Source organism: Gallinula chloropus (genome assembly GCF_964237585.1).
Source record: "Gallinula chloropus genome assembly, chromosome: 2".
NCBI classification, from domain to species: domain Eukaryota; kingdom Metazoa; phylum Chordata; class Aves; order Gruiformes; family Rallidae; genus Gallinula; species Gallinula chloropus.
This window is the reverse complement of record NC_140086.1, coordinates 112769717-112789945: the sequence shown is the minus strand read 5'-3', so window position 1 is coordinate 112789945 and position 20229 is coordinate 112769717. Positions and strand designations below refer to the sequence as shown.

Genomic DNA, 20229 nt, shown 5'->3' with positions numbered 1-20229 from the left:
TAATTCCCTATCAGCTTGTTTTATTTCATAGAAGCTTTCACTGTTTCAACTTCTGTTCCATATCAGGGAAAAAGTGAAGATTAAAACAATTACTCAGTATAGAAAAATTATTTTGTCTGGTGGAATTCTTACTTTATCAAAGTAAAAGCAGCTGTTACTGAGAAATAGTATGTGGTTCTGCAACTCCCTAAACCCACTTTTACTGTCCATTTTTACCTACAACCTCTGTTGTGTTCACCCAGAGCAATATCTCACCGACAGCCCACAGTCCTGGGCAGCCAACCAGCCCCTGCAAGGCACTCCCTGCATCTGATCTCAGAGCCCATGCATCTCTTTTATTAATATGCCTATCAGAATTAAGGAGATAAGTAGGTAGTAGAGCTGCAGAATTTGCTATGCAAAACAAGTAGAGTTCAAGACAAACGAATGGACATGAGCCACCAGTATGCATCTGCAGCCCAGAAGGCCAACTGCATCCTGGGCTACATCAAAAGAAGTGTGGCCAGCAGATTGAGAGAGGTGATTCTGCCTCTCTTTGCTTTGGTGAGACCCCACCTGAAATACTGTGTCCAGCTTTGGAGCCCTCAACACAAGGAGGACATGGACCTGTTGGAGGATGTCCAGAGGAGGGCCACAAGGATGATCAGAGGGCTGGAGCACCTCTCCTATGAGGCCAGGCTGAGAGAATTGGGCTAGTTCAGTGTGGAGAAGAGAAGGCTCTGGGGGGACCCCATAGCAGTCTCCCAATACCTGAAAGGTGCCTATAAGAAAGCTGGGGAAGAACTGTTCACAAGGGCATGTAGCAATAGGACGAGGGGTAATGGTTTTAAACTAGAAAAGGGGAGATTGAAGTTAGATATTAGGAAAAAGTTCTTCAGTTACGAGGATGGCAGATGCCTGGAACAGGCTGCCCAGAGAGGCAGTGGAAGCCCCATCCCTGGAGACATTCAAGGTCAGGCTTGATGGTGCTCTGAGCAACCTGATCTAGTGAAGGTGTCCCTGCTTACTGCAGGGGATTGGACTAGGTGACCTTTAAAGGTCCCTTCCAACCTAACACAATCTGTGATTCTATTCTATGATTCTATACACTGTAGATGGACTTTAAGGTCTCTTTGATTTGGGAGAAGGTTAATAGAGAGGAGAGACATAAAGGGAAGAGATAGTGAAGCTGTCCCCGCATTGCCTGGTGCTTTGTGCTAGCTGGCATGTTTATGGGTCACCTGGATTATTGGGGGTTCCCATTTCTTTTTGTATAAAAATGACACAAACATGGTGCACTGGCTCCCCTTCTATTTTAGAGGTGGGGCTGAAATGTCCCTAGAGTTGAAGACAGTGAAAGGGATGATGCAAGGACAGACTTGGACCACGTGCAATTCCATGTGACTGTTCATACCTCAGACAGGATGGACCTCAACACATCAGGTTGCAGTGGTAAAGGAGCCTGGCAGTCTTTTCAAAAGGCAGCTTGTCACACCTTTATTTTGGTTTTATCTCAACTAAAGGAAATGGGAAGATGTGAAGCTCAAGCCAAAGCATTGCTAGATTTTTATCGACTTAGATATACTGAGCAATGCTCACCTTTAAAAAAAAATCCCTTCCCCCACTTTTTCTGTTTTTCTTCTAATTTAAAGAGGTTTTTTCTGCATTATTAATACACAGAACTTGAGTTGTTTGATTTTTACACTTTCCTTTGGGGAAAAAGTACTTATTAGAATCTTGTCCTTGCTTTCCTTCTGTAGAGCCAGCTGTTTGCCAATGTATTTCATTTAGTGTATGCCATTTAATGTAACTGTGTATTTTAAGGGAAGGAGCTCCTAAATCTGTGTTCCTAATCATATTATTTTCCTCTAGAATTCACAAGCATGTTTTCTGACATGTTAACTATTACATTGGTATATGACTAAGGATACAAATATCTCCTCATTTCCCCCCTCCCCTCACTTAACATTTTATTTGAGAAGATCAGTACATTTTGTCTGTGAAAAGCCCTGGATTAAATGCCACCCACAAATGATTCTCTGCATGTTTTATTTTGCCAAAGGAGGTTGTCAGAAATTGGGGGAAATAATGTAATGTTGGCTGACCTAAGACTTCAATTAACTAACAAGGAAGTTTACAAGAACTGTCATATTAACTTTGCACATCATTTTACTGGGGCAGAAACACTGTCACACAGCACTTAGTTCTTGCTTTGCTTACCTCAAGGCTCACTGTACAAACAGGAAAGAAATGTATTCCTTATTTCTAATGCAAATAGTATTCTGCAAATGTTAAATGTGAGGAAGAGGGTTCCTGTCTATCAGTCATTCAGGCCTCAGCCCAGTACAGCCCAAGGAAGCATTATACGACTTGTGTGTTTAGGTTAGCATTGGTTTCAATGGCGCTCTTGGATTTGAGGGTAGCATCTGGTTTTAGCCCTGCAAGCAGCCAGTGAACTGCTTCCACATTGTCTGTTACCAGAATGGTTAAAAAGGTTACAGGCAGCGTTTACATGTCTTTTTGATGATGATTCTAAATTGACATGCATTTCAAGTATGTAAAGGACTGTTCTTCATTTCCCTTTCTATTACTGTCAATTTGCCCTCAGCTTCCTCAGGCCATTCCTTAAGGAAGGTTTCCCTTCAGTCAGCTGCTTTCCAAATCATAATTTGATAATAAATAGATCACTTCCTCCAAAATTTTACCCTTTATTTTCCATTTCCTTTTAGCTGATCTTTTACCAAAATCTCTTTTTTTTCCTTCAGCCTTAATTTTCTATTGAAATGCATCAATCAGATCCACAGTCTCTCTTTTCCCTTCAAACTTTTCCATCCTTTCATTTATTTAGTTGCAAGATGTCAACCAGATGCCGCCTTCTGCATGCTGATACTCTCTGCTGGAACCTCTGGTCCTGCTCTGATTACTTTTCTGTGTTTATAACATCCATCCTACTAGTTGCCTTTCTTTTTCCTTTGTCTACTCCAATCTGTTAACATTCCTTGTGCACAACATCTTCTAGCCCATCCCTTCAGCTGTACTACCCTTCAGCGGATCTTTTTTTTTTTTAGCCTTTTTTCTTAATCAAGTTCAAGCTGATCTTTTCTCCCAGCTAAAGCCTCTGCCACTGTTCCTGTCTTTCATTGAGTAAATCAATACTAATGTTGAAAAAGAGCTGTATGCCTCCTTGGTATCCAGTGTTTCTCCATCAGGATCTACGTAACCAAGGGAAAAATAGCACAGCTAATAAAATTCTGGGAGCTTCTCTGGAAAATGGCAAGTCAAGCTGTGGCCAGCGGTTCTTCCTGCAGAGGAGGAGTAGCCCAAGGATGTAATAGAGTGCAGCAATTAGTGGTCCGTTTCCACTGTTCAAATCCAACAGTGGGATGAGCCAGGAATCTTTTGCAGGGAACTGAATTTTTTTTACATCAGTTCCTTCAGATGCAGTCCCTCCTCAGACCCTTTCTTGCTTTTTCTCAGCCTCCCTTTCACACCTTCTTTTATGGTACTCCCCAGTCTTTCGTTGGTGGCCCTGGAGCCATTATTCCTCCCTTCTCACAAGAATGTAATGCATCTCCATCCCCTTTCTCATAGTCTTAGATTAACAGTCTCAGCCCATCGGTTACTAGGAACCCTGTGATTTCAGTTCAGGTTTCCCACACCTGGGCTTTGTTATAAAAAAAGCTGAAAAAACCCCAAGAATTTCTCTGAAATATAAACCAGTTGTGGGCCTCGCTTCATCTTCAGCCTTTCTTCACCACTTGACTTTCTGGATGTCAGGATCTAGTGCAAGGTCAGGCTTCTTCAGGTTCTCTTCCCTCTTTTCCTCACCAGAGGGCAGGCAGTTTATTTGAGTCCCAAGGCTCTGAACAAGGTTTTGCCTTGAAGAGATCTATTATTATGGAACTAAGTTTTCAGACACCTGCTACAGAACTTTTAAAGGTCTTGCATGGAACTGCTGTCACGTCTCCTATTTCTCAACTCCATCATCACACTTGCTAGGTGGACTCATCTGCTCGTGCTAGGTCTTCCTGCAACACGATATTCACCGCTGAACTGGGTAATGATATTGATACCACATGGAAATAGACTGCTCAGCTTGATCAAAACCACTGCACTTGTTTCAAGTCACTTGTCTGCAGTCCAAAAGATATCTTGGTTCATACTGGAAAAATAGAATCACAAGCAAAAGAGCTTATTTTTGAAAAAAAAAAAAATTAAAAAAGGAAAGCCAAAACCCCAGCAACACCAACTTTTTTTTTTCACAATGGGTTTTAAGTTCTGCAGAAAATGAAGAGATAAAATGTATCAGAGCTTATACCTGCTAAATCCTCTGACAGCCGCTTTCTCATCCTGCTGCCTGAAAATGAATCAAACTAATTATTCCTGTGGCTATGTACATCCAGGCGGCTTAGAGCTGCTCTTTATCGCTGGCTACAGCCACTGTCCTTGTGTTCTGGAACACAAGAAGATTGAAAACTGGTCGAGTTTTTCTTGTAATTCCAGAGTACACAGACTGTAATAAAAGAAATGGTCTGGAATTTTGGAGTCTCTTGTCAGTGGTTAGACTGTGCCAGCACCGAGTTGAAATTTGCTTGTGTAGTGTGGTGTGTTTGGATTAATATACTAAAGTAATGTGGGGTGATGGCTTGATACAGGCTGTGACCAAGAGACTACTGTAGTGAATTCACAGACTGCAGTGTGGAGATCAGGGGGGAAAAACAGCATTAAATTATCTTGTGAGGATCTTGAAGTCTCTCAGGATGACTCTTCTGAGTACTCTGAAAGTATAACAATTGATCTAGTTAAGAGAATTTATCCTTCGGAACAGTCTAAAAAATTGTCTTGAATTATCTGGTGCACACGTTAAACATGTAAAGTTTTCATCAAAGGGGTTGACGGGTTGCTTGTAAACTGAAGTAATTTCCTTTCCCTTCAGAATTAGATTTTCTTTATGGCCTCCTCTGTCAGTAAGTGTTGTTCGTTAAGAATGATTTGGCCATTTCATTCTGGAACCTTATTTTTGCCTGCTCTGTGGATTTAACTGAAGGAAATCCCTTTGTGACTAAAAGGAGCAAGCTCGATTTCAGTCACCAGATGACGTTCTCTGTTTCGTGTTTTACCGTTTTTATAAACCAAGCTGCTTCTTTTTGAGAACATTTAGGTAGAAAGGAAACTAGATGTGAATTTCTTGACAACCAATTTGCAAAGAGACATCTTTCCTCCAGTTTTCTGCTTGTTGGCTTGTTGATTTTTGAATGGTTGTGTTGCAAAGGTAGTGAATGCAGCCTTAAAACTGCTGATGCCTCAGATGCTTCAGGGCTGGTTGTAGCAAGGAGGGCCTCTGGATGGAGCACAGTCCAGTGGATGCTGTTTTATCATGTGCTACAATGAGAGAGGGGAATCACACCTTGTGCCACATTAGAAAAGCATTGAACTAAGCACATCATTGTAACATGGGCTCAGGATTTAAACCTAAGACTCGTCTGTGCAGAGGAAAGGTGGACTGTTAAGAGTAACGGTAATCGGTCAGCCTAACACACTGACACACACAACCTCCTGAGTCACCAACCAGCAATCAAGGTAACACATTCTCCAAGATACTCGAGGTACAACGTAGTAGCTTCTGTGATGGTCTCTGGATGTGTTTTTGTTGCTGTGAAAAGGTCATTACATGATTACATGTGAATGGGTGTGCTTGTTCAAGAGAAACACTGATACTGTGGAGAAATTATAAGAATGGTTCATCTCCTGTCTGGTGATCCACAGATGGGTTGTTGTGAACATCCAGTCCATCAGGCAGTTCTGGGAGAGGCTTCTGAGAAGATTGATGATGTGAGTTTGTAGAAAAAGTATGTCTGGCAAGTGGAAGGCTCAGACTTACATTTTCAGAGGTTGCATGCAATGGCTAGGTGTCTGAGGTGGCAGCCTGTCTTCTGCAGTCAGTGCCAAGAACAAGATTTGCATTGGTATGGGGTGATTAGAGTAGAGTAGAGTAGAGTAGAGTAGAGTAGAGTAGAGTAGAGTAGAGTAGAGTAGAGTAGAGTAGAGTAGAGTAGAGTAGAATAGTTTGTTCTTTCTGTAGCTGCAAACAAGCCACTGAGGTGTGGTCAATGGGAAAGTTGCTGTAGAGTTTGGCCCCAGTAAACTCCTCTTTCTGACACTTGACAACTTTTCTCTTTTTATTTTATCCTCTTCTTGTAGTGCCCAAGTGTTCAGATGTCTCCTCCATCCTGAAAGGAAGGGACTTGATTTGCACAGGCTAAAGTTGTGATGGCAGGAGAGAGAAAGAAGAATAAAAGAGGGGATAAATGTTGGAAAAGCAGGGCAGTCAGAGTGTAATATGACAGAGGTGAAGTCAATTAGGCTAAACGCAAAGCAAGACTAAAACAGCTTAATGAAAAATACATAATTTAGTGTGATGGTGATATCATGGAACTATAACATTACATGGATTCAAAATATGGGAAATAAGGTCCCATGTGATTAAACAGAGGAAAAAGTGTTGGGGTTTTTCCCTACTATGTTTTTCTTTGTGTCTTCTGCAAATTTACCTTAGTGGTAATGCAGAACTCTTACAATACAAGAGGTTGTCAGATAAAGGGTGTGATTTAAAGCAAATTGCCCTTTGAAACACTCGTTTCTCAATAAGAATAGTGAAGCATAATGTAATTAAAACAACTGTCTACAGTGTTTACGTACAATCCCATTGAGTAGAGAATACCTTTAATTTCATTGTAAGGTCAGACACACGGGGAGGAAGGGTTGATGCTGTCTCTCAGACAGCAGTAATCAAGGGCTGGCAACTCAGCTTTGGAAATTGAACAGATTAGAAGTTCTTGGCAGCGATTCCCAAATGCTCAGGAGACTGAACGCAATCAGCAGCTTTGACATTTTGGCCAGCTAGTTAAATAGCGTTGGCTATAAACATTACAAGGCAAGTGATCACCCCCGTAGGTGCTGGGCCTGGGGCATACGCTTCCTGCCTTCTGTCTTGGGAGCAAGGGGAGCCTCTAAACCAAGGAGCTCTTTGATGATAGCCTGTGAATAGCTTTCCAGATCATAGCAAAGAAGAGGAATTTGCATCGTTTGTATGTTAACCACAACAGCGGGTATGAGAGAAGGGAGACTGGGGTTTATATGGGATTTTGCAACTGAGCATAAATGACAGCGGCCTAAGTCTGCTGAACCTGAACCACCTTTGCACTGTTCAGCCAACAACGAGCGCTGCTTCATATAGGCCGTTCAGAGATCAGGCTGAGAAGCAGATTCACATACGTGCAACTCCCTACAACACAGTATTTACTTATTTTGTTTGTCCATTTATTTTATAAGAAAAACAGCTCACAGAGGCAGTTTCCTACAGTGTGAGTGCCCGAATTTAGGAAAGAAAATCTGTATGTAAGCAACAGGAAAACCAGGTGTGTACAGATACTTGAATGAATGCATGAAACTGGAACTGCGCACGTGCATAAGTGCAGGACTGTATTCACTTGCAAGTCTGGTTTAGTGCTGAAAAATCAAGGTGATACGGTAGTGATAGCTAATAAATCAGTGTAGCATAGTTAGTCGAGCAGTTCTAATATGCCTGTTTGAAAGTGCAGTAATTTGTTGCTTTCTAATGGCCAGGGAATCTGATCTCGTGAGCAGTGATGAAACTTGTGTGTTAGAATTAAAGGTGTATGTTTTGGCGTGCTGCTTTTGTGTGATACTGCAGAAGTGGTGGCTGTAAAACCCCACATAATGAAGCAGTCTGGCACAACTTCTCAGTGGGCCTGAGAAAGCAGAAGTGAGGCCAGCAGCTGGATGTCATGTACTGTGTAAGGGTGAAAAGTTAAGCCCGTTGTCCTGGGAGACTGGACAGTAGCGTTAGGAGGTACCAGTAGCAGAATGTGTTTTCAACGGGCAAGGTTATTTTCCAGTCTCACCCCTCATCTACCTTCCTGGTAGTTAATAATAATTAGTCCTAACCAGTAACATATAAATACATGCAATGTAAATTCAAATTAATTAGCAACAAGAAGTAGTCACTGTCAGGAAGGCAGAAAGAGGAAGCCAGAAGATAATTTTAAACATCGAACTGGGATTGTCTGCTTCATGTTTTCCCCACCATTCCTTTGAGGACATTTCCTTCGTTACATTTCCCAAGCCCTTTAAGGTATCAAAGCAAGACCTAGTGAAACCAGTAGGAGTATGCCACCTGCCTTGTTGGGCAGTGGAGCGATCATGAGCATTCAGGAGTCATGGTTGTTTGGCCTTCCAGTTTGGCATTTCTGAGGTGTCACAGCACATTTCTCTCCTGGACTGCTGTGGCCTGGTGAGTAAACTCTGAATGCAGTCAAGGAGGCATTAATCCCTCTGAGCTTTCAGATGGGGAAGTAGCTGACTCCCACTGGCAGACCAGCTAAGTAACTCTTCAGAGGGATTTAGCTGCACATGGCCACCATCTGAACACACGTGACTCTGTATATGAAATGAGGAGTATGCAGGCGCGGAGTGCAGAATTCAGTGTTGCTTTTTACCATCAAACTAGGTTTTATAAGGCTCCCTCAAATACACAGCAATGTACCTGCAAGGTTTGCAGGAGTGAATGGAATGGAGCTCGGCTTTGCTGGGCCAGGTTTGCAAGATGTACCAAGAGTAGAGTCTTAACTGCAGGGATGCATCCAAAGCATATCCCCAGCCAGGTGGATGTAGGTAGGCTGCCTCGTCCAGGGGATGGAAATGTTTCAAAGGCTTTTGTGGTTCACCTGAGCATCTTGCTTCTCTTGAAGTGATCTCTAGGATGGATGTAGTCCCTGTAGTCAAGATTATCTTCAGTTCTTTAATTGCTTGGTTTCACCTGCTGGACACATCTAAAATGAGTGCTTAAATCACATCTGAGGCAGAAGTTACATCTCAATAAGGGAAAATGGAAAACATAGTGCAGGCCATGAGTTAGAAGACTGAGGCAACACATGTGAAGCTGAAATATTCATGTGAAAAGAGAAATTTTCAGAATGATTAGGGAACCTCAGAGGGGCTGAGCTTCTGTTTTAAGATACATGATGAAGAATAAAGGAAAATTAACAGTGCAGAAAAAGCTTCTGCCCTCTGTTTGTGTAGCTGTTAATTTCTGTCACACCCGTTTGATACCAGGGGAGTGTTACCGTTTCCTACTGGTTTTTAGCTGTTAGATTTGGGTGGGAAGGGCCTTTCTAATCTGATAAATTGATTTTTCAGCCAACTTAAGCACAGCATCAGATAAGTATTTCAAAGTGTATGAGTGTGATGTGCACCAGCACCAAGAAAATGAGTCTAGGATTATGGAGAGACAGACAGTAGTCTGTGATACATATTTATTTGAACTAGAGTCAAGCAATTCCCCTTAGTTAACTGTGTCTCAGCAGTTTCCTCCTGATAAAATAATTAATATGCAGATAGATGGCTGTTTCCCAGCCATCCTTCATTCTCATTTTTTGGTTTGCATTGTTTATGGCATGGCTTCAAAAGCAATCCTATCATATCCTTGGCAAACCGATCTCTCTCTTCCCCTGAGTAACGGTCTCTTTTAGCAAGTTCTCTTTCATTCATTGTGTATGGCCATAATGTGCCTGCAGTGTAAGGCTGTCACAGAGCCACAGCATTGTTGAGGCTGGAAGGGATCTCTGGAGGTCATCTGGTCCAACTTCCCTGCTCAAGCAAGGCCACCTAAAGCCAGTTACCCAGAACCATGTCCAGATGGTTTTTGAGTATCTCCAAGGATGATCTCCACAGCCTCCCTCTGCAACCTGTGCCAGAGCTTGGTCACCCTCACAGTGAAAAAGTGTTTCCTGATTTTCAGAGGGAACCTCCTGTGTTTCAGTGTGTGCACATCGCCTCTGGGCATAAGGAATAAGGGAGGGAACAGGCCACAGCTTTGTGCTATGCCTTCTGGTTGGAGAGCAGCTCTAAGACCCAGCAGCAGAGTTGTAAGACCTGAAAAACTCTCTGCAGTCTCTCGACCTGTGGGCAGCTAGACCTGCCCCTGCAGCTTGTGCACCTCTCCGGGATGGCAGAAGCCAGAATGCACATCCACACTCTCAGTTGTCTCCTTAGGACTTCACAGCTTTTTTCTCCTGTTACATGTCTGGTGGTGTGTGTGTGCCTGTCCCCAACACGACGGGAGCATCAGCTCAGAATGCAGAAGAGCCAGACTACTGCTACCATGGGGACACAAGCCACAGACAGTGGGACTTAAAATCCTGTAGCCAGTGATTGTAATTTAGCTGTCTTGGGAGACAGCCAAGCAATAAGTGACACCTTCCCCACCACCCCTGAAAAATAATAATTTTCTTGTTACAGCGCGAATGAGCTTTAGCTGTAAGCTGTGAATCCCTGTCAGAAGTTGGCTTATTTTCGGGTTATGCTGCTGAGAAATTATCTTGAGACCACATAGGACTAATCATCATCTATACCTAGAAACCTTACTGTGACCAGAATAAAATTTGAAAGAAAAACACAGAAAGTGTTAACATGGGGTTGTTTTTTTTTTTTTTTCTCCTTTCCTTGTCAACTACAGGTAATGCAGGTAGTGAAAGAACAAATAATGAGAGCGCTCACTACCAAGCCTAGCTCTCTGGATCAGTTCAAGAGCAAACTGCAGAACCTCAGTTACACAGAAATACTGAAAATACGCCAGTCTGAAAGAATGAACCAGGAAGACTTCCAGTCTCGTCCGATTCTGTAAGTATCAGCTTCTCTCCCCCGCTCATTTTTGCATGGAAGGATTAACAAACGTGAATGACATTTTTAAGATTGTCAGAGGGAGCCCAAGGAGGAAAGCTGTCCAGGGAGCTGTGCTCAAAAGCAGTAGTGTGGCATCTGCTTGAAGTGCGTATGTTTTCTTCTGCAGGGAATCACAACTTTGCTTTGTGTTCAGTTAAACCAGATTCAACAAATCCCTCCGGAGTCTCACGGGGCTTATTTGTATGAAACAATGCTTTGACTTTTTCTAGCTTTGCATGATGGTGCATGTAAGCCTGGTTTGGGTGCTGGTGGTAGATTTTCTAAAAACAAGGAACAAATCACCACAACTCTGTCTTCTGTCCAAGCCCTTTAAAAATTCCACACCTCGCTTCTCTGAGTGATGTGGGGAAGAACAGGAGCCAATGCACACTGGCTTCACAAAAGAGTGGTGGTGTGTTTGACTGTCTTTGTTTGTGGCATTATCTTTGGTATGAATGACAAGCAGTTATTTATTTGTAAATGATAACATTCTGGCAGCTAGCCAGTGGGATTCTCATTTCCTTGTTCACTGCAAAGTACCAGTTGCTAATATTGCTACCATAGCTCCTTCCCATTTCTCAGGATACCCTTTGTTCTGCTATATGAAAAATCGAGACTGTACTTGGCTCTGGACCAAGTCAGGCTTGGGTTGATTGAGCTGATGGCACAGGACAGATGCAGACTCCATGGTGTACAAATGATGTGCTGAGAATAGCAGGAACCTTTTGAGATCAGCAGAGAAATGGTGACAACTCCAGAAGCATCAGCTGAAATGTCATGAAATCCTGACCGCGTTTCAAGTGGAATGGCTCATGGTTTTCCGAATGTCCTTTCCAAGGCAAAGGAATAGAGAAGGGTTTGGGCCAGGGCCTTTAAGTATTCAGATGCAGGATGCTCATTTAGATTTGTTTCTAAAGGATAGAGGTATCTTAAGTACAAGCTCTGGGGACACATTCCTCCTGGGGCAGAAGGGCAACAGCAGAAGCATAAGCTAAGTAGAATTACTCACTTAAATTTTAATCATACCAATGTGGATCAAAGGGGGAATGCTGCTTTTATGTTTTAGTGTATTAGAAGATAGGACCTACTGCCCAATTAGAAATTATGTCACTCACAGTAATACATCAATTAAAAAGCTACAAATGGTTCCAGTCAGTTTTGCATCATTACATTGCTCAGAAATCCCCTGCCAAGCCCTTGCAACGTTTAGTGGTTCAAAACCACTCGGTACTGCTAAGCTTGTCACCAAAGCTTCTCATTTTCCCTGCTTTCCCTATGAGCCAACTGTTTTAAGTATGATACAGGTCAACTATTTATATTCTCTTGCACCATAACCCAGCCTAGTGAAACTTGCCAGTACCCTCTGGAAGCTCTTTACTTACAGTACCTCGCTGGGTGGCTGCTGCCCCAGCACAGAGTCTCCTTCCCCATCACGGAATGAGTGACACAAATAGCCAACACAAATAGCAAAAAGGAACTGAAGTGTTACCAGAGACTCATTTTGGATTCAGGACAAAGGCTAAGCCTAAAGGCTATGAAGGCTATGTAAATCGATACGGTGTTTAAGCAATCAAAACTGCATTTGCAGAGATTTAACTCTGTGCATTTGCATTTTGATTGCACCCATGATCACTTATTCTTGACTGTGAAAAGAAACTGTTCTTTCATTTTTTCCCCCTCTGATTTGATTCCCTGTACTGAACTCTCTCAGATTGCATAGATGGCACAACTGATAGGAGTATGGAATCACAGACTCATTGTAGGGAAAGAGAGTGAGTGAAGAGAGCAATCGTGGCTGTGCTGTATATTTTAATGGCTTGCAGATAGGCTGAAACAGATTGCACATGAGGTTGAATGTACAGTCGGCAGGCCTTAATTCTCCATGAGAATATGGCAATCAGGTGATGGGTTTTCCAGCCTTGAACAAGATAGAGGTCTGTCTTCTGCTGTACATGGTATGCACCACTGAAGTATTCAGTTTTCAAGCCGCTGGATGAGAGAAGCTTCAGTTCAGTTGGATTTGAGTGTAGGTTGGGAATTGTTGCCTTCGCTTATCCTAACTACAACCACCTTGTTTTGCAAAGATCAGTTGTTTCTTTTACGTGAGCATTGTTACATCACATGAGATGAAGGTTTTTTTTCAATTTCTACTTTATACTAAGGAAAATAAAAAGTCCTTCAGAACAGAATCAGTTGGAGATCCTGGGATCGTTATTGATCATCCGAACTGCCATTCCACCATGAAACAGTAAAATATCACTGGTGCATTTTTAATGGCTGTGGAAGAAGATATCTAGGAATCCTACAGGCCTGTAGATGACCCAAGTTCTCCTTGACACAGCAGCAACAGAGCTGGGTTAATGCTGGATAAAGATCTGATGTCCAAGTGGACTTTGCTGATTAAAGGGCAGTTACTGGCAGCTAGTGAGCCATTGCTAAGTAACATCTGTGTGAAAGTCAGCAGCCAGGGAAATGGAGGGAGGGATGTGGATGCTTTTCAGCTTTTTATCTTGCTGATTTCTCTGCAGTATTAGAAGGAGTCACTAATGCCGGTTCCGAATTTGTTGAAGTGATTAGGAGAGGGCATAGCTACAAGCCAGAAAGATAAAAGGACAAAACACATGAAAGCTTTTCTGGGATTACTTTTCTGTTGTGTTGTAATGATTTAAGTGCCTGTAATGTACCTCATCCTGGAAGGAAAACAGCTAGCAGAAAGAAGTCTTATGGTATAAGCTGGAAAGGTAAAGGCTGGGGACAGATATAGCTGGTGCTGAAGAACTAGTATCATTTGAATTATTTAAAAATAATTTCTAATGATTGCAAGATTTGCAGGCAATTCAGGTCTTATTTTAAAAGCAAGTAACTGATGTCAGTATTGCCTACAGTGTCAGTGAGATCAGAAGATTAGCAATTATATATGTTACTGTGTGGTTCCCTCAACCCTTTGCTTTTACCAGCCTACTTAACTTTTCCCATTGCTTCGTCCCAGGAACACGGTAGGAAACTAATGGCAATTTTTAAAGCCACTGTCTCCTTAGACTTTCTGAGTTTGTTCTCTATCTTTGCAAAGCACAAACCATTAGGCTGATGTCATCTGAAGGACAATAAATAAAATTTTCACAGGACATATTGGCCTTTACGATCTTCCTTTGGCTCATTGTTCCTGTTTGATTTTAAAATTAGGCAGGAGGGCCTATTTCTTGTACAGAGATTTTTTTTCCTAACCCTCCTTTCTTTTTGACATTGACCCTGAGGAACTCAAGTCCCTTACCTTCAGATAACTCGCTGAAGGAAATACAAAGATTCAAAGCAGCACATCTTTTGTTTAACTGTGTGCTGTGCTTTGACTGTTCCGTCCTGTTTCTGTCACCTTGAAGCAGTGGAACAGAACCCTTGGCAGTGAGGAGCACTTAATGGCAGGATCACCTTGCAAAAATGTACATGGAGTCATGGTACCCGAAAAATAGCTGAAAACCATCCAAGTCAGAGTAACTGAGTGTTGGCATGAGCTGCTAAGGACAGTAAGTGCAGGTGACCATGACCATGGCAAGGGATGGATGGATTTATAGGATGACACTGAAGTCCAAAGTCACTGAAGACTGTTTCTCTCCATTGGAGTAGTGAGTTGTCTCCACAAGCTCTGTGTGTTCAAGTATGGGAACTGTAGAACAGAAGGGAGTACTATCTCTGAGCTGCACAGTTGTGAGAGCAAATATATGTACAGGTGTAGAGGGGCTCCAGCACACCCGCAGAAGCATGAGGTATCCCTCCTTTCCCACCTCCCTTCCTCCTGTGGGAAGTCTGCCTTAGTGAAGTACTTCAGAGAGGATTACCTGTTTATTTTTGGATTGGTTGAAAATCCTTGTCTTCCTCTGGTTTGTAAAGGGCAGATGGGGCTTTAGAGGATCGAAGAGGGAACACTATGAGCAAACAGTCAGATGTTAATGTGCTGGATGACCCATTCATTTGTGTTTTTCCAGGCGTGTCTTACAACTATGACATGATACCTTTAACACCTATTCAGTGGTAACCATCCAATTTCTGAATTAAACTACTGATGTTATACTGAATATAAACTGATGTTTATACCAGCCTTGAATGTTTGAAATCAGTCCAGCTGGAGGTTTAGTCGGCAGCCTGAACTGCTGAGTAATCCCCACTGTGTTTTAACACTCTTCTCCTCAGCCCATGCTTCCAGTTCTTACCTGAGGAGTGGGGAAGCTCATCAGCTCAAGTAAAGGCAAGACATTTATTCAAGCACAAAATTCTTTTAATCACAGCATTTAACCATTCAGCATATTCATATCTTAGTTCCCAACGAGAAAACAACAGTGCCTGAACATTACCCTAAAATAATGCATTTCCAAAAGTTGTCCTGTTTCTATAGTTACAACGCTTCCTTCATTTTTGACCAGCTAGATTTTCACAGCTTGTAAATGTGCAGTGGGTTATGCATCAAGAACCCCTACCGTTTTGTTAATACCTGGGGGGAAGCTGGCACCTTTTGTTAAAAGACCTGATCTTGCAGAGGACTTCCAGTTGTTTTCAGTGGGGGTCTGGTAGATCAAAGGTGTGGGAACCAAATGAATGTGGAAATCAGCAGAGATCGGGCTCCCTAAGTTTTCAAGAGAGAAAATTTTGTCATCTCTATGGGATACCACAGCTTTGCTTCCTTTTGATGCTGATTGCTGGAACATACTGCCAGACAGAATGATTTTTGGTATTACCTAATTTGCACAGCAATGCAAAATTATGGTTCTGACACACTTCATATTTTAAAAATCCTCTACACAGTTATTTTTTAATCTTACTAGGCTTGCTGTCGAGTTGATGTTTAAACCTGTCTTTTATGTATTCTTAATGAGTCTAAGTGAGGATATAACTGATGAATTCAGACATCTGTGAATCCATGTGATGGTGTATGAACTCAAACTTTAAATATTATGTGCATACGTTTTCTGCCTAGTTCTTGACATGTTGAACTCTTGTCGAAATAGGATGTAGAAAATGGATTTTCTGAAGGATATATAATATTATTTCTAAATGCTCTGTTGGGTTCCTGCGCTCCTGGGCAAGGTTAAAGTTTGATCCTTGAGCAATCCCTAGTCCTGGGTTAGTCTTCTGCGAAGTTCTGATGATAATGAATTAACTGAATGGCGTGGAGTTACGAACAAGAGTTATAGAGCGCTGGTCCTTGTTTTAACTCATTGGAATTGCTTGCAGGTTTTTTTATCACTGTTTCAAAATGTGGTTTGGTCTTTTTGTAGTGCTGTAAATATTAGTGCTAGTAAAGGCATATCAGCAGAGGGTCATGCAACAAAAGGTGACAGACCTCAAATAAGCTTCACAGTGCTCCTACGATGAAAGAGCATTAATTGCTGCAGAAGAACCTTGTGGATGCATTATAGCAAGTGTTGTTTTTAGATGGTCAAAGAAACAGATAAAAGACTCGCCTGAGTCAGACACTGATGTCGTAGCAAGGAGATGTCTACAACAAAAATAGTCTGGCTCCCATTCTTCTGTTACAAGAAAAGCTACTTTTCTGGAGCAGGCTAGGTTCTGTCCTGGGCTTGCCTCTGACTCTCGTCCCCTTCCAACTCCTTGCAGAAACATCTTGTGAGACTGTCTCAGAAGGAAAAAATGTGGTCTGTGATTGAATTTGACAAGTGCCTACTTTCTCTCTTCCCAAGGGAACTAAAAGAGAAGATTCAGCCTGAGATCTTAGAACTGATCAAGCAGCAACGTCTCAATCGACTTGTGGAGGGCACCTGCTTTAGGAAACTCAACAGTCGGCGTCGGCAAGGTACAGCTCAGACTGCCTGGTCTGGCTTTTTTTTGTCACTTTTGTCTAAAGCTGAGATGAGTAATACTTCTTTGACTGGCAAAACCCTTGGTTGTAGTGTTGTCTTGCCTGCTTTTAACCAGGGGGTATCTGAAAGCATCTCCTAGTTACAGTTGTTGTTGGATTTCCTACATTTCCCTGGGACTGGTTTTGGCTTCATCGCATCGATCATCTAGAACAAGTCTAGTATTTGACAAAAATCTCAAGCAGCAGTCACACACTCTGAACTGAGTGTTTTAATTTCTGCCTCCATGTCCAGGCTTCTTGTTCATCTCAAAACAAAATCTCTGCCTGTGCAAGAATAGCACATGAAACCTGATGTAGCCAGAATTTGAATCTCTCAGGCTTGGATGGACCGCCTTTATATGTGCGATGAGCTCATTCTGCAGCCCTCTGTCTAGTTAGTACTGCCTGTCCTTGGGTTTTGTCTTATATTACCGTATACATTAAATATATTATGGTGTTTAAATATGCTTTTAAAAAGCACTTAGATCGGTAATTTGTGTACCTACAGATGAATACTTACTTGATTGACACAAGGAGATTATTTTCCCAATCCTATGAGTCATTGCTCAGTGCTAGATTTACAGCTCATTTTAATACAGTCAAACTCTCTGTGGTTCTTTTCCCCTTGGAGAGGCACACTTCTTTCTCAGGACAAAATAATGGGCACAAAGGGTAAATTGAACAGATTAATTAGAAGTTGTATCCAAAAACATCCCTTGAATAAAACCCATTTTGTGAGGACTCAGATTGCCATTTGTTTTCTGCTGTAAATACAATATAGATTAGAAAGTAACGAAAGCTAAGATTAAGAACTGACAAAGATCATTATTTGACACCTTCAGATCAATTGGGGAAAACTGCTTTCTTCACAGAGAAGAAGTATCCCTGCAGATGCCTCGTTCCTCAGAAACAAGCAGGCAGTTTTCCTAAATGCAGTGAGGTCGTTTTGGAAAATTTCACAGCCTTTAGGAAATGGTTGAGTTGCAGAAAAACAGGATGCATCCTCGCAGTCAAACCTGCAGACACCTATGAAGCTCAATGCACAGAGTTTGGGAAAGAGCATTAATATTCCACTGTGAGTTTCTGTATGGTTTTCATAGGGAGGCGCAATGCATGTTTTCGCTTCAGCAGCGTACTCATGGAGCAAAAGTAGCTGAAGTAATCCATAGCTTGGTTTGGCCATTAGTAGTGATGGCTGTTTATTTTATTCCTGTGGGAGCCTTAATGCAAATGACTCAAATTCTAAGGAAGGAGCAGCATTCATGGTGAACAATCTTCTTTTGATATGCCTTCAAGAGTAAGATAGACTGTTTATTTTACCTTGAACTCTTGCTAATTCATGCTTTATAGAATCAGAAGCCTTAAGGAGCATAAGGTTCAACTTACATGAGTGGAGACAAGGTTTAAAAAAAATTTAAAAAAATTAAAAATAAAAAATGAACCTAATGTTCTGGTCCACACTTGAGCAAGTTGCTATGTATATAGGCCACCAGGTTAATTGTTTTTGCAGCATATTTATACAGGTCTAGAATAGTTCACAGTTCTTTGCAAACCAGTAGAACACATGACCCTGCCTCAGAGAAATTGATCTTCTCTGAAATACATTGGGTTTTGTCAGATATAAGCCTGTTTAGAAGGGCATGTTTCCACATGGAAAGGAGTTGCATGCACTTTATGTTAGACTCTCTGATTCCCTGAAACAGAAGTGTAAATTATCCCCCTGGGAGGGAGAAGGCCCAACCATTACAGAAGATGATGATTTAGGGCACCAGGCTAAACTCAGTAAGATCTAACGTTGTGTAATGAAGAAGCAAATTATGGTTTGTAAACACAAGCATGTTTGTACAAGCCATATGTGTATAAGCCATACAATTGGGATCCTTTTTTAGGTAAGTACAGTGCCTTACAGTCCCTATCTTCTCTCCCCCAAGCCACCTCTGTGTACATGTGCCCTGTGCTAACTGGGGCTTCAGGAGCCCCCTCACCTGCTCGCTGCCCCAAGTTCAGTTGCCACAGACCCCTGAAAGGGCCGGGGTCCATCCAGGTTGATATGGAGCTGCAGCAAAAATAGGGAGTGCTGTGAGGCATCATGATTTGCCTGTTATGTGGCAACCTGCTTGTAAGAGTACTAAGATCAGGCAGATTATGCATATGGCTTTTATGCCTTTCCTATGATTCTTTTTTTCCCTTGAGACAATCCTGGAACAAATGTAAATCTACAGATCGTACAAGAACCTCTACGTGCCCTGCACAGGAGAAGCTGAAAGCATTAAATTGCCCATTTAAAAAATAATTAACAGGCATTATCCCATGATAAAGACTCCAGAGCAAACTTCTGTTAAGACTGTTGTTTGAACATGTGGTAGGACACACATGATTAGTCACAGTAAGTTGAAAAACTTGACTGACAAAAAAATAAGCAGGGAGCTTACAGACTTACGGCCTTTTGAGAAGAGGTGAAATGCTTTCATAAATACTTGGCATTGGAAAGCCTCCAATCCAACAGGTGATTCATGGGGGGATGCTGAAGATTAAGCTGTGAGGTATCTAGTCAGATCTCTGCCTTTTGTGTTTCAGTACAGGATTATCATATCAGCAGGATCTCTCTGTAGCTGAAAATCAGAAATGTCATTGTCATCCTAGCAGGGTCCTTAGCACTTTCAAAGATTACATGGCCTTTTGCTCACAACATTTCATAGGAGAACTGCAGCACTAACTCCAGTTTTTATTAAGCATTCTTAATCAGTTGGAAGTGAAACAGCCAAATCTGACCTGCCCTTCTGGTCATTGTTCAACAGCAGATGATGAAGGTCTGCAAATCTGCACTTTGTTCCTTGACCATGGACATCAGCTGACAGATAGACCTCTTTAGCATTCTCCTTCCTCAGTTGATTCCTGAAAAAAAGGGCAGAAGACTAAAGCAAAAGCCTGCAAAGCTCTTTACAACCCCAAAAGTTATTATTTCCAGTAGAGTTAAGTAGCAGATAAAGGCATGTTATTGAGGATAATAGATACTTATGATGCTGTCATCCAGTGCATTTGTAGTTTATGTTTCTGGGTGCACTCTTGGAAATAAATTACCCTTTTAGCTTTATAAAGGTTATCGAGAAATTGTGTGGTTTTGAAGTAGTTTTGCAGCCAAAGATGAGGTATCTTGAGCAATCATTTTTGGAAGGGAAAGAAAACCTGGTGATATGCAACCATTAAATTAAAGGCACAGTACACAAGGCACCTTGGAAGCTACCTGGAAGGAGAAAGCTTACATTAAACCAAAAAATATATCTCTTTTTAGGATAAATAACTTGCACTTTTGAACAAGAACACACACCTTGCCTTTTTTCTGCCAAGCTTCCTTTAGCACCACTACTCAGTTCCACCCTTTGTAGTCCCATCAAAAAATAATACTCTGAGTGCATGACTCGCTGAGGGGAGCCAGTTAGCTAAATATGCCTCCAGCACTGCCACAGGTCAGTTTGCAGGGCTTGCTGGCTTTCATCTATGCAGTTAAGACTATTTAGAGGGAAAATCTGTCACTGCAGTTAAGTATCTCAGAGAAACACAACACAGTGAAAGGACGAAGGTGAGTCCATGTACATATATCTAAAATCTACACAAATATGTATGTTTTCACGGACATATCATATAATCATAGAATGGTC

At 41.9% G+C, this 20229-nt stretch overlaps 1 protein-coding gene across 2 annotated transcripts in view; it reads left to right on the top strand.

Moving 5' to 3' along the window:
- The window catches only part of ELMO1 (engulfment and cell motility 1), a gene marked incomplete at its 5' end in the record, with an annotated part of 264986 nt that overhangs the window by 226340 nt on the left and 18417 nt on the right, over positions 1–20229 (top strand). For both annotated transcript variants that reach the window (XM_084280366.1, XM_084280367.1), the window contains 2 exons: positions 10517–10680; positions 16413–16525. In XM_084280366.1, coding sequence (XP_084136492.1) covers positions 10517–10680; positions 16413–16525 — 277 coding nt within the window. The remainder of the gene's footprint in view (positions 1–10516; positions 10681–16412; positions 16526–20229) is intronic.